At 35.5% G+C, this 15520-nt stretch overlaps 1 protein-coding gene across 1 annotated transcript; it reads left to right on the forward strand.

Annotated features, from left to right (window-relative positions):
• Window positions 1–1325: 1325 nt before the first annotated feature.
• Window positions 1326–13837, forward strand: LOC106134615 (uncharacterized). The gene is made up of 9 exons (XM_013334710.2): window positions 1326–1597; window positions 2054–2198; window positions 5446–5568; window positions 7090–7279; window positions 7546–7619; window positions 7685–7777; window positions 7856–8472; window positions 12620–12695; window positions 13254–13837. Exons 1-9 carry the CDS (start codon window positions 1566–1568, stop codon window positions 13413–13415), a joined length of 1512 nt encoding a protein of 503 aa, XP_013190164.1. The 5' UTR covers window positions 1326–1565; the 3' UTR covers window positions 13416–13837.
• Window positions 13838–15520: the final 1683 nt, after the last annotated feature.

The following is a 15520-nucleotide window of genomic DNA, read 5'->3' on the forward strand; positions in this document are numbered from 1 at the left end:
AATGGAGTAAATTTATTTATCTTGTGTAGATATGTAAACATAATAACCGTAGAATAATATAAAATAAATAAGCCTAAGTATAAACCTGCAAATGCACCCGATGCTTACTTACATAAATTCTAGAGCAAATTGTTTCCGCAAAACATTGCTTGTCTTTTATATGGGTTTGTAATACTAATCATTTTATTTATAGAGACAGTTGTACCTTCCTAAAATAGACTAAAAATAAGTAATTATTTCGAAGGTTTTTTCCAATGAATTATTAAATTTGCACAATATTTGCATACAGTTTAGTAAGAGAAGGACATGTAAGTATTCCATTTTGGGACGAAGCGTGACATCACCTTATGTAAATTACCAAGTATGTAAGCTTTCTGTGATGTATCGATTAATCATAAAAATACTTGCTACCTTTTCACTGACTTCTTTATTGTTGTTCGCGAAAAAGTGCTCAGTTATTTTTGGCAAATATTTAAGTAGGTACCTAATTTATTTCATGTATCCACCAATATTCGTTACAGTGTTCAGTTTGGCATGTTGTGTTCAAAGCGAATATCAAAGAAGTTTAAATAATTTATTATCAATCTGACAATAAATATTTTGAATATTAATCAAGCATGGATATGTTGTTGGTTTTATACTTTTAATATATTTTCCTGAGTGCAATATTTTTTAAATTAAGTACTAACCCTTTCTGACTGCTTTGTTGGGCGGATATAATTTGCTAGAATAAATGAGCAGGTAAAATATAGGTACCTTAAAAATTTGCAATATAAAGAATGATATATATATTTTTTTATTTTTATTAAAGTTAGAAGGTTAATTACCTATCAGCCGCTCAATCGTTTGGCCTAGATCGCGGCTATTTTTCAGGGGGTGGAACACGTGTTCACATCAATATGGACTACAATACATGATGATTTGCCGAGTTTCACATGGTTAAAAAATAAATGCGAGGTTACTAGACCTAATTGTGTAGTTCTTGCAAAACAACGTGTTTTTCATTTTGTAGAAACGGGATTTTTATATTTGCCTTATATACAGAAAAGAATAAAAAAGTTAATTTATTATACAAATAATTTTTTAAGTGGCTTCGATCAGTGATTAAAAAATAAAGATCTTTTTATTCTCCTTCTTAAAGTAAGTCCTTGTTACAAATATACGTATTACTTATTTTAAAATCATAAGAAGTGGCATAGTTACGTGTGAAAGCAAGCTTTTTTTTATAGATCACTTCCCGACCTGAACGTTATCGAAGATAAGAATTCATTTCACTTTTGCTACTAAACCATAAACTTGCTATTTCTAAATACTCCCCTGCTTATATTAATCGTATCGGCCGTATTCGCGGAAACAGTCACTGAAACATATTTATGGAATATTTCAGCGATGCCTACCATTTCGGAAATTCAGTTGCAAAGTTTCAGTCGTACGGTCGCAACTATGGCACTGCAAACGTGATTTCTCGGGCGTTTGATTGTTTCTTACAATACCAATGTGTTGTTACATCATTATCTGTTCTGTGATATGAAATTCTTTGTTGGGCTAAGTGAAATTTTGTTTAAATGTTTGCTTTGCATTCGCAGCGATTACGTAGGTAAGGCTCGGCAGCGTAGTAAAACCACTTGTGCTTCTAGGAAGTCTTATATTGGGTTTACACTGCAGTCGGAAAAAATATACAAAATCTTTTGATGTTATAGATTTTATAAATCTGACTCCTAGAAGTTTCACTTAGTTACAATTTATTTTCTAATAGGTATGACTAGACTTACTTTCCCTACCAAGTTTTTCGGAATACGTATAAACAGTTAACGAACGATTTTAAAATTGAACCCACCTTCTAAAATTAAACCCACTCAATAAAGACTAATATATATATATATATATATATGTGAGGATTTTTATTTATACTTACGGTATATATTTACTATAATTGAATGCCTGAAAATCAAGAATTACCTATTCGTCATTACACGATGTAGCTTAGAGTAAAGCTCTTGCCTCTGAATCTTGAAAACCACTTTATTGGCTCTGTGTGATATGTCCCTCATAGGAGGCTAAGTGCTCCGACGTCTGGGTCCGCTCGGCGGAGGGCCCGCGAGCGTCGCCGCGCCGAACAAACGCGACAGGAGTGCGAGCGCCTGGCTCGGGAGCGCCGGGAACAACGCCAGAGGGAGAAGTTGGAAGATCAACGACAGGTCAGTATGGTAACGTGTATCGTCAACCCTATTTACATAGAATAGGGTGTAAGTAATCAAGAATTAAAGGGAAACTAAAGAAAGTAGGGAGTCAAGAAAGGGTGCGCTGTTACAGAAAGCAAATCAAGAGCAGCGGACTTTTTTTCATGACTTGGCTTGTAAAACCGTAAGATTGCAAGTGCCATGGGTAGTGGTGGGATGAGTCTATTATAAAGAACTTATAGAAACACTATAACGATATTATAGGGAGTCAAGAGAGTATGTCAAGAAACTTTTGGAATCTTAAAAAAATCTTTTTAAGCTTTTATATTAAGAACGTGAGTTCTTTTATTGTTTGCACAAAAATTATTTCAGAAGTTTGATATTTAGTACCGTGGGTTTCTTCTTTTAGGCGATGAGCTAGCAACCCTGTCACTATTTGAATCTCAATTCTATTATCAAGCCAAACAGCTGAACGTGACTTATCGTTTTTTTAAGACTGTTGGCTCTGTCTACCCCGCAAGGGATATAGACGTGATTATATGTATAAATAATAAATAAATATATAGGGGACAAATTACACAGATTGAGTTAGCTCAACGATACTATATTTTATAATAGATACTTATAAGTATAGATAAACATCCAAGACCCAGGCCAATTAGAGAATGTTCTTTTCTCATCATGCCCTGGCCGGGATTCGAACCCGGGACCTCCGGTGTCACACAGACAAGCGTACTACAATGTGTGGTTCCGGGTACGTAAAAATAGGACCGCTCCATCTATTTCCCATGGAAAACGATATAAGCAAATTTATCTAATGCAATCCTCCATTTTAATGCCCTACGTAGGTACATAAAAATTATATTGATAAATCCTACACAATTTTAAATTTCATCAAAATGAGACAAACGGTTTTAATTAAAAAAAAATTCTCCCTAATTTGATTAAAATAAATATTTGCACTAAAAACTTTGGCAGTTGGTACGCAAGAACGAATTGCTAACATTCTACACCTTCCTATTCCCTAAATGACGTGCTCAAAACGAAAGTCGCCATTTGTTTCCTATTGAAACGACGTAAATGGAGAAAGCCATAGTCGGTACCTACATACAAGTCATAAAATATTTTTATGTTCACACTATTCTATTTGTCAAACATACATTTAGTTAGAGAATTACATACACGACTACTATTGGGAATGTCGTAATTAATGGCCACAGAGTAAGAATTTTGCTAGGTAAAATAATGTTAAACAAAGTCCTTATCTTGTATTATTTTACCTTTATTTACCATCCTAACAGTTACATCTTACTTTTCTGGAGAAGATTTCTGGTCCACGCATGGTATTGGCCATGGTTTTTCGGATCTACACTATCACTATCATCATCACTATCCTGGATTGGATTAGTCAGATTTTTACATGCCGCATTTCCTGTCTGACTAATGCTATTGAAACATGGTTACGGTAGGGTTTGAACCCGTGCACTCCGCTTTATTAGGTGTATCAAGAGTATCCAAAACCGACGACTTTGCATAAAGAGAGTTTTTAATGTGGAAGAAGCGAAATAAGTATGCAGGGATCGTGGCAAGAAGTAGACTCTGCCTACCCTTCGGGAAAGGGACGTGATTTAATGTATGTATGTGTATATGTACATATGTACCTATGTATCTTAACCGTTCTATCGCCGACGACTATCACAGATTATACGTGCCGATTTATATAAGTATGGTTAATGTCATGTATGCCCGTAATTATGATGGGCGATCTTTAGTGCTCTATGTATAGTTCCAATACGTGTTGACAAGGCGCTTAGTAATCTTTACTAGAAATGGAGAAGGCGTAGGTAGAGCCTGTCATTAATCTTACATAACAAAAGCTGAGACAGTCAGTTTGTAGAACATGAATGAGGCTGGTCAGAATTATCTGGAACATCACATAATGTCAATCAACACTAACTTATTGCTTGACACATACATACATACATAAGGTCAGATCTATATCCCTCGTGGGGTAGACAGAGCCAACAGTGTTGAAATGACTGATAGGCCACATTCAGCTATTTGGCTTAATGATTGAATTGAGATTCAAAAGTGACGGATTGGTAGCCCATCGCCTAAAAGAAGAAGTTTGTAAGCCTATCCCTTAGTCGCCATATACGTCATCCATGGTAAAGAGATGGAGTGGTCCTATTCTTTTTTGTATTGATGCCGGGAACCACATGGCACTTATTGCTTGACATCAATTCTTAGTAGATAATAAAGTCACTATCCATATCAACTTTACTTATTCTTTGTTCGCTGTACGTTTCTTTGACTCGTAAGTTGTTAACAAAACGCAGTTACGTATTATAATAATTAATTAAGTATATATTAAAAAAGTTCATTTATTGCCTCTGAGGTCGAGATAAAATCAAATTTCTTAGCATACTGTTAGAAATTTATTGGAGGTGTGTTTGGATAAATTTTTCTTATTTTTGGTCGTAATATAGAGAGGAATAAATTATGGTCAGCACTTTCTGTGCATGGGGTGACCAGTGCCATGATACGAGCACTGAAATCTTTATATGAGGATTCGAATGCTTGTGTCGGTATAAACGGAGCGCACACTGAGTGGTTTAAAATTGAGAAAGGCGTTAGACAAAGATTCAACCTATTTTTAAATAGTTGTTTGAAAGAGATTTCATAGATCAGATTTGAAAGACTCTGAAAGTGGATTAGTATAAATGATTTACTCGTCAAATGCCTTCTCTATGCCGACAATCAGGTAACACTGGCGTTGTTAGCCGAAGAGTTACAGGAGATGATAAACTATACAGTTTACCATCTCCTGTAACTCTTCGGCGGTATATAACTTTGAATAAGAAAGGAATGAAGGTAAGTAAAAGAAAAGAATGAAATGACAGAATATAATATTTTGATTGGAGGAGAAAAGTTGAGCAAGTGATATAGTTTGTATATCTAGGATCAAAGTTTACATCAGATGGCAAGTGTGATAGTGATATTGAAAGGAGAGTGAACGCAGGGAACATGGTGAATGGAGCATTGCATGTCTTTATGAGCAGTCAGAAACTGTCCAAAAAAGCTCAGCTGGCTGTGCATAAGGGCGTGTTAGTCCCAACATTAATGTATGGGAGTGAAAGTTGGGTGTGGCAAAAGTACTCGTACGTAACTTTTCGGCCATAATCCCTTTGGAAAGCTTTTGTGTCATGTTTTTCTGAACAAATTAAAATACTCAGATGTCAATAAAAACTATCTTGTTGGACAGGCCCGAGAAGAGTTTTCCTCCTACGAGCCCTGGGGCCGTGCTGGCGGCGGTGCTCCCAACCCTCAGGGTATCAGATTTACCAACATACGAGCCCGCGGCATTTACCCAGAAGACGAACTAAGGGTAAGATTGAGATTTATAATTTGGGTTTATAACTTAGGTATAATAACGATTAAATTAAATGTGAACCAAGGGAGAGACTAATAAACAGGGTTATAGCTCTTGGTATAGGGTACGATAGAGCTGGCATGCCTAATAAGGACAAAAGCCCTTAAAAATTGTTAGTGTAAAAAACAATTATTGCGTACGACTTTTCATCATTAGTAAGTCCCCAATTACCCACGTATACCTACCTACACATTATTCAAATTTAATGAACTGCCAATTAATTTAATAGGAATACTGATAACGATACTGATTTGACCTTTCACTTGACTGACAGTGCGGCACCCAGAACTGTGATATATGATAGTTCTACCCTTTTCACATTCGACATTGCATGCTTACTACTGAAAACTATGATGAAAAACTCTCATTCTTACTATTTCGGTTTGTAAATAAGTTGCAATCATAAACCATTCAGTGAAGGATCGTAGTCGATTTTTGCCGCATTATTTCCAGATTTTTACACCAAATATGTTATATGGATACTTACCAACTTTTCATTACCGTACTAATCAAATGACAAAAGCAACAATAATAATAAAACACATAAACTTTTCAAGTTCTTAATAAAGAAAACAATCTTTTCTTAAGCTTATTTTTTTAAATAAATTAATATTAATTATTTGTATAAATTTCCTTATGTATGTCAAAAGCAATAACAGGCTATAAATCTGAATAAGGCAATGGGTCACTCATTCATTAGCCACCATCAAGAGGGCCGGCATGATGTAACACTCTAAAATATGCGAACGAACGGCCTTTGCCTCATCGAGGATATGAAATTTGTTAACATACTATACAATTTTACCTTCCTTTTTTAAAAAAAGAAAGTGTTCTACATTGTCTTTAAATGTCAGTCCTCATAAAATAAAGAATGTTGATTATTAATAGAAAGCCTAAAAGTCATCTTGAGGTACTTCGTGGTTCTTTGTGATCGAAGTAAGGCGCAAGTACTGCCAGCTTTTTCTCTGAGCTTTGTGTCGCTGGTTTGAACTACAGTTTACGATAGTTTTAATAAATTCACTTTTCATATTATCAGGATACGATATGAAAAGTGAATTTATTAAAACTTGTGGGGCAGGTAGGTATGTTTAAAACATTCAGTGTTTCCCTGGACTTCAAATGTTAAGTACTTCAAACGTATAAAGTCTTACTTTATACGTTTGAAGTACTTTATACGTATTAAGTCCCGGTTATTTTTTTATAAAAACGTATAAAGTCTTACTTTATACGTTTTTATAAAAAAATAACCGGGACATTTAGATATTTTCTAATTTAACACTATTTAACAAGAACCCAGTCGCTTGACTTTTAAAATAGGAACGATGACCAGGCAAAATCAACCTGCAAAAGTTGTGGAGATCAGGCGGGAGCCGCTACGTGTAAAACCTAAATTACCTACTCCTAGATCATGGTCATAGGCCTCCTTTTTATAAAAGCGAGGAAACAACTGGAACTAATAAAAAATGATGTTTCCAGGGAGTGTCCCAGGTGGAGGCGTGCTACCGTTGGCCCACTCTCCGGCACCGACGTATTATACGCCGCACGCCGCTCCGCCTGCGCGAAGACCCGCAACTCTGCTACGCTGACAACCTTAGGCAGAGTGTGGATAACGACATCAGATACCGACAGACGCCGGTGCAGCAGCAAAACTATAAACAATTCTTGGGTTTGTATTTGGATTCGTCAGATTTTTCTTGATAACTCTTTCCAGTCTTTTTGTGGATCCTATTATCGCATCTTCCGCTACTATTCCCCAATACTCTTTGCTACATTTCTCTCTCATTTTAATCTTATTGTTTTCGTGTTCGTAGGGGATTTTTCCTGTATAGCAGGGAAGTAATAAAATAATTGCCGTTTTATTTACATCTATAGTTATTATTACACGTTCGTAATATTAAAAATAAAAATAAATGTTGACTGTCATTTTTTCAGATGAGATGGTTGATAAAAGAAGAAAAGCTATTAACAAAGCAATTAAAGAAAACTTGGAATATGAACGCAAAATGGTAAAACACTCTTTTCATTTGTAAGCGATGCGAGATATAGATGTAACTTTAATTTTTTATTCCAGCATACTATGGAGGGACCTTGGGGTCGGCCCGGCCCCGGTGGGACCACGTGGAGAAATCCTCGAGACATTGGATTAAATTTCTCAAAGTCTATGGTATGCTCTATGATCGTGAAGTATTAACTGAAAAAATATAATACTTCTATAGAAAAATGAGACCTCTTCTGTTTTCAGGGTTGGACAGATAATGAAATTTTCAATAAAATGTCAGGGGAAGATAAACGCTGCTTACGATCTTCGCTTACTTTACCTAAAGTAAAGAGAGATGATGATTCAAAAGAAAATGATCCACCAGTTAATGAATACCTTAAAACGTCTGTGAGTAACGTCGACAAATTACCGGACATCAATCATACAAATAGTGCAAATGCAAAAACACCTGAAGACCAAAATAAAAGCAATGGCCAAGAAAAAGCTTTAGGACAAATTAAAGAGGTAGGAACTAATATTGACAATAACAAGCATGTAAAAAGTCCTAACGGAAGAGATAAACCTAAAAATGGCAATGGAAATCAGAAAGGTAACAAAAGCCCCCCAAAGAGTAAATTTGTCAAAAGATTATCTAACGGGGACAGAGTAAGGAAAGTTATTCCTGACGACGATTACGACACAAGAGCACAAAAAAACGATGACCAATCAATAGTCTATGAGAAGAAACCCACACCTGAAGCAACGATTTTAGGATTGACAGGCGGCGTGGAGTTGGTGCCACTACTTGCAAGAAGAAGGCGTGTCGGCGCTCGCACTTTGCCTTCTAGCGACGTCACCAGGCCGCCAGAACAATTCTGTCAGTACGTACAAATCACACATTGATGTCCAAACTACCAAAGGTTAACGAAACGGCAAGAGATGATTATCCTTTGTCATATCCTATTCTTAACACTGTGTTAACCCCACTGATTTCTCAATATTTTTCCTAAGTCTTACGTAAGAATATACTTGAATATTCTTTATTACAATTGGTATACTGACTGTGAGATTGTGACCAAGGTAAGCTGTAGAATAATAGACTTTAAATTTCGAGAGGTCACGGCGCTGACCCTTTTTAGTTTGATAATTAAATAGTAAAATTGACAACACTCAACAGCCCATTGTAATAATTGAACATATGCCATGACAAGTACCATGCACGCAAAAGAGCACAAACTCATTTTCGTAGAAATAGGTATAATCTGGTTATCAAATCCAGAATCTTTGTAATGTATTATATAACCTACTAGAGGACGCCCGCGACTCCGTTCGGGGAAAACGAAAAATCATCTCGTGATGCTCCCCTAGACCACGTAGAGAACCAACACAAATAATGAACTCTCTAATTCAAGTCTCTAGTCCCAGCGGTTTGAGCTGTGCGTTGATGTCATTCGCTTTCTTCTTTTAAATATTTAGATTTGTTAGTAGATACGCCCTAAAAAGTACGACAAATGTTATTTATTTTGATATAATAATATTTATATCAGAAAATTGTGTTGGACATTGTATGGGCTCTAGACAATAAGCAGCTAGACAATGCGGGGTTGAATAAGTTCTTTGATTTCAGTAACGATAACACAGATTACAAACGAAACAATGAAATGTGGCCTTGGATATCAATATTGCTACTTAAATTCATGCAAATGTAAATTAGAGTTGACACCTGGTTTCTTATTTCTGCCTATTTTAAATCTGTTAGCTTTTGCACAAAATATTTTTGTGTTGCAACGTTATATTTTATCAGATATAGAAATAACCTGTGTCGATGCAGAGTTACGAGTATTATAACCGAGCTTATAAATTGCGGAATCGCTTGCTTCAATACTTACTGGTATTATTCATGAATTCCTAATCAAAATTTACATATCATTCAATGTAATGATTGATAAATGCGTGGTTATGAAAAACTGAATTGAGTTTTTGTCGCACTTATGACCTCTTTTAATATAAATGAAGATTTATCTATATATATAAAACTCTTCCGTTACTGAGTGACTGACTGACAGACAACGCACAGCCGAAACTACTGGTCGTAGACAGCTGAAATTTGGAATGTAGGTTCCTTGGGATATGTAGGGGAGCACTAAGAAAGGATTTTTGGAAATTCAACCCCCAAGGGGGGGAAAAGGGGTAAAAACGTTTCTATGAAAAATCTTATTCCTTGGGTTTATAAACTTGAAACTTGGCATGAACACGTACATAGGCAAGTAAATATGTTTGACATTATAAGTTTTTTCAAACTACCCTCCAATCGTGATTTAGGGGGTGCGATTGGGTGACTGATTTATTAACGCACAGCCGAAACCGCTCGGTATAGGAGTCTGAGATTTTGAACAGAGGTTCCTTTAGTAACATAAGTGAGCACTAAGAAGGGATTTTTGAAATGTCAACCCCCAAGGGGGGGAAACGGGATAAACTGAGCCGGGGCTGCGGGAAAGTTCTAACGAGATACCGTGGCCCCGGAACGCAAAGGGCAACTGAAAGAACGAGGTGGGTTTTAGTCAGTAAAAGTCTGACACTCCCTTCCGTTCCACCCAGAGCGGGAGAGGTCATTTGATGATTTCCCATCCTTAAAAAAAAAGACTTTGTATGACAACTTTCAGTCGTCTCTTTAACATACATAATATAATAACATACATAATTATGTACATACATGCATAACATTAATAACATCACGCCTTTAAATCCCTATTTTGTGTTAACACTACCCATACAAACAGCTACGAAATTTGTCCGCATCCATTTTCACCTAAATTCTTAACGTTAATGAGATTTACTTTTTATTATCAGGTCAACCTAATAGCCTCACATGTACGTATAACTTCGTAAGAATTTTCTTTCAACTCCTAACCGTTGAGGAGTTGTACCTTCCATCATCAGCTCATTCACATGGGATGATGACTATCAGACGCAAATACTTAAACAGATCTATGAAATTGTCAAAAACGTAATTGCCTGTAAATTTGAGGTTTGCCCTTGATTTCCCTGGAATACCATCATCAGATCCTGACTAGGTAACAACGGGACCAACTTGAAAGTATACTCTACCGAACAAAAAAAGAATCACGTAAATCGGTCCATAAATCTCGGCGTAATCGGTATGCATAAATAAAACACCCGAATTTAATTTTCTACTAGCTGTGCCCGCGACTTCGTCCGCGTATTAGAAAGAACGCTGGTTCGCCGTATTAAATGTTTCGCTGCAAATTGCTTATAACGACTATATCTCAAAACCTATTCGTCTGATTTATATACTGTAAATGGCAATTTTAGTCTACATGAAAAGCCGAAAGTAATAAACATATTTATTTGGATAAGGATTAATACTGAATTAAAGAAAATTGGTTTCAAAATAACTTATGTTTATAATGAAAAAATAATCTTAAAAAATGAACATAAAAGTGGTTATTGTAAGTAAACCTTAAGAGATAGATATATGCTCTCGCGGACTTTTTTGTGGCAAAAAATGAGTACTTCACATCTTTAGTACATTGTTTTACTATATATTTGTTGGTTTGCGCAGCGTTCGCGTGGAAAGCTCGCAGATGGCCGACTCATTCAACTTTCACCTGCATTGTTGACGTTTCCCGTAGGAAATCCGGGATAAAATGTAGCCTATAGCCTTCCTCGATAAATAGGCTATCTAACAGTGAAAAAATTATTCAAATCGGTTCAGTAGTTTCTGAGATCAGCGCGTTTAAACAAACAAACAAACAAAACAAACTCTTCAGCTTTATAATATTAGTATAGATTAACTATCACGAGTTGTCTCGATGCTCGATAGATGGCGTTGGCATCGAGATAGATCGCGCTATGGTTTCGTTACCGTCCTTTAGCTAGGTAGCGTAAAATATTTTAATTTATCGTGTAATTTTAGCAGCGCCCCTAGCGGACATACGCGAAACTACATATTACACTACAAATATTTTGATTTGAAATTATTATTCGTTTGATTCATTAACTTTTAACTTGACTTATTTAACTTATTAAACGGTTTTATTTAGCTCACCCCGTTTGTTTTATTTTACTCTCTATTTCAGTTAATTTTTGATTTGTTGATTAGATTTGACATTTTTGATAGTGATAGGTGTCGAAGTGCGAGAAGTCTTAAATATTGGTTAGTAAAAAATACGTATCAGTTGCGGAAAGCAGGATGGCACTAAATAGGATGGGATGGGACAGGATAGGACTGGACGGGGCAGGACGGGACACAACAGGTTGGGACGGGACGGAACAGAACGAGAAGAGACGGGACAAGACGGGAGAAGCCATATGAATTTAAACCAAATATAAACATAAAACAGCCCCGCACGATACGGGATAAAAAAATGGGTGAAATTTTATGGCGTATCCTTATAATATAAATAAATTTGCGCGGGCGAAGCCGCGGGCAAAAGCTAGTATTTAAATATATTTTAGAACGTTCATTATATTCATGGGAATTATAAGAATTTAACGCATATTTTATTTTGTTTGTCTTTTGAAAGACATGGGTACAAAATGTTCTTGTTCAATATAGTTCTAGTAGGTTGCCGGGTGGGTCTGATGAGCTATTATTGCTAAACTCAATCATTGTTCTGGACTTTACATTGTACCGCTACTACACAGGCCCGTTCGAGTACCACCGGCATTGCGTCACCGCTTTCTATCGGTGCTTTATGACACGCGTGAAGATTAACGCTTGCCATTAGATCTTCGAAATTGATCACGCCAGCCAATCATATATAATATCGTCAGATTCTTCAGATAAGCATATTTCCAATTACGTGTCAACCTCCTCATTTTCTCTGGTTTTGTATGTGTAAAATTGTAACCTTTGCATATCTTAATCTCTACGCTCGGTTTGATCTCAGCGTGTAGCAATCTATTGTTAGTTTGTAAGTTTATTACCACTGTTTTCTGCTAATTAATATTATTGCATCGCTGGCACAATGGCGTGACTGCGATAAAGTGACAATATGTTTGCAGGTGGCGGGAAATGCTGAACATGGATTACTTGAGGGAACTAAAGCATCAAATGCGTGTGAAAAGCGAACAGAAAGAGGTGAGACGTGAGTTCAATAGATGGAATTGATTTCGTAAGAAGTCTCGATGTTATGATGGGTAAACGCCCGCGCCGGTCGTAACCTGTCGGATTGCGGGTCAATATGATAATGCGTTACTACACAACACCGCGTCTAATTCTAAAAATAATTCTATTTTAGACAGCCTTTTGGTGTAGTGGTAAGATTCTTGCCTTTGAAATTTAGAGCCCGAGTTCGAGTTCTTCTCTGGTCAAGATAGGAAATCATAATTTTCTAATTGCATTCATTTGTTTCAAAATATGTAATTGTTGAGTTCGATAGTTTTAAGGATTTTTCCGTACCTATAACTATGTATTTTTTTTCTAAAGAAGCAAATTAACTTACTGAGTACAAATAAATAAAGTCATAATTTTTCGAAAGAAAAAATAATGCAACTTCAGGAATGCATATAGGTAAACCAAATATGCAACGCGGCCTTTCAAAATAATCGGTTGCCAATCATAATTTTTGCTAGAAAATATTACATAAAAAATTATTCTTTGTAGATAGAGATGCTGACATTATTATGATTCCTTTAGGAAAGCCGGCGTGACTCTGCGGAGAGCGTCCGCCGCCACCACGAGACCTGGGCATCTTTATGGGGAAGACCCGGACACGGCGCCCCGCAGTGCCGCGGCAAGTACGCCAGGAGCAACCTCGCGCAACTGCTCTATGTTGCACCCTTGGGGAATTCCCGCTAATATGTAAAATTAATCGACTCGACACTGATATCGGCAGGATTCACAACAAAAATACTTGGAGTATAGATTTATTAGGTACCGCTAGCAAGTAACAAACACCTACCATTTACACGATGATATACATAAATTTAGTTTATAAGTGATCTATCCACCAAAATAACACAAAGACATCAAATTATAAATGTTTTATAGTTTGATGAACACTGCTTTGAGACTCTTAGATTGTTTCTGTACTTTAGTAATATCGAATTACACGGTTACAGGAGCGAAAAATAAAGTTTGTTATTTAATTAAGTTTGAGAATGCAATCATATTTATTCATGTGTATATTTATTCACTTAGTGCAATTTATATAGTAAAGCAAAAATATAAAAATATCCTGCCTAACAAATGTAAAAAATATAGCAAATAGAAAAAAGTATATATATTCTATTTACATTCTAAAATTAGTGCCAATCGGAATAGCTATGAAAATGATATTTTTAATCAAAAAGATATTAGCTACTGTAATTAGTGTTTCTTATTTATTTCTTTAGACAGATTGGTACATACAAGGTGAAATAGTTGAATTCATTAATGTGTTGGATATAATATTACATATATATAGAATGCAATATTCATAAGCGGATTATAGTTAATATTTTGTTCTAATTTGACACCAACTTTACATATCTTAAATATACATATAATAGACCAATTTTAATTGTTCTTTTATAGAAAGTTAACTATTTCTATTAATTTTGTAACTTGAAGTTGTAAAAAGTAGTTAGTGATAAGTAGATACTTTTAACCTATTATCTATTTATATTTATAAACAGATTTTATTAAAGTGTATTAAAAACGAAATCAAGCTATAATTTTGTTTTCACGACTTCAATTATGTCGTAATAAGTTTACGAAATTAATTGCAGTAACTTCCACAAAGAATGATGGTTTTAATAAATTATAAACAATAATTTGTTTTTATATTATTTTAGTGATTTAGGGATCGCTTAAAGATAATGTACTAATGTAGAGAACGTTATGGAAAATGAATTGGAAGAGACCGGATGCAAACCTGGAATGCTCTAGGGCGGTCAATGCCAAAGAGGTGACAGCTGCTAAATTATTGTTCATAATTATAATTTCATTGATACACCAATACTTAGCGAAATCTTTTGACATATTTACCGAATGCAATGTACGAAACAATTAGTAGTAAAATTGATTTACAAATATCAATTACACACACACACACACACAATCACGTCTATATCCCTTGCGGGGTAGACAGAGCCAACAGTCTTGTAAAGACTGATAGGCCACGTTCAGCTATTTGGCTTAAAGATAGAATTGAGATTCAAATAGTGACAGGTTGCTAGCCCATCGCCTAAAATAGGAATCCCAAGTTTATAAGCCTATCCCTTAGTCGCCTTTAACGACATCCGTAGGAAAGAGATGGAGTGGTCCTATTCTTTTTTGTAATGGTGCCGGGAACCACACGGCACTATTTACCCTAAAAATATATTTTATGTACAAAATGTTGACTGACCCAACCACGCATTGGAATTGGAAAACTCCAAAGTTTTTTTTAAGTCGTTTATAAATTGTACTTACCTAGATATAACGATGTTTATATATTATAGGAACTCCCATCAAAGATTCGAAAAATAGTGACAAAAGAAAATTGTGTGACTGACAATATGATATAAAATAAGTAAAACTAATTAAGCAGAACCAAAATCAATGGGCAGGGATAGCGATCACAATTAATTGAGAGGAAGTATTTTTTTTAGTTTTCACTGAAATAAAACATACAGAATTTTATTATAATAGGTATAACCTACAAAACGACGATATTGATATTATACGAATGATGAGCCTCATCATTATTTCTAAATTGAAGTCATCGTTTGCCTTTAAAAAGAAACAAAGATATACGATATGTCATAGGTGTGTCTCGTGATAATAGGTTGGAAAAAATAATAATTTACGCAGGTCGAGTGTTTTATCAATAAATTACACAATGCATTCCACAAGCTGTCTTCATCGGGGTTATGCAACGTTGCATCGAGATGCACCAACTTGAATGCAGCCAACTTAAAAGTGGTTTATGTATGGTTTAT

This window comes from Amyelois transitella, chromosome 9 (genome assembly GCF_032362555.1).
Source record: "Amyelois transitella isolate CPQ chromosome 9, ilAmyTran1.1, whole genome shotgun sequence".
In the NCBI taxonomy this organism is placed as follows: domain Eukaryota; kingdom Metazoa; phylum Arthropoda; class Insecta; order Lepidoptera; family Pyralidae; genus Amyelois; species Amyelois transitella.

Coding starts and splice junctions, on each gene's coding strand:
- LOC106134615 (XM_013334710.2), top strand. CDS start 1,566: ATGTTTGCTTTGCATTCGCAGCGATTACGTAG. Junction 7,620..7,684: donor TGGAATATGAACGCAAAATG/GTAAAACACTCT, acceptor TTTTTATTCCAG/CATACTATGGAGGGACCTTG. Junction 8,473..12,619: donor CCGCCAGAACAATTCTGTCA/GTACGTACAAAT, acceptor ATATGTTTGCAG/GTGGCGGGAAATGCTGAACA.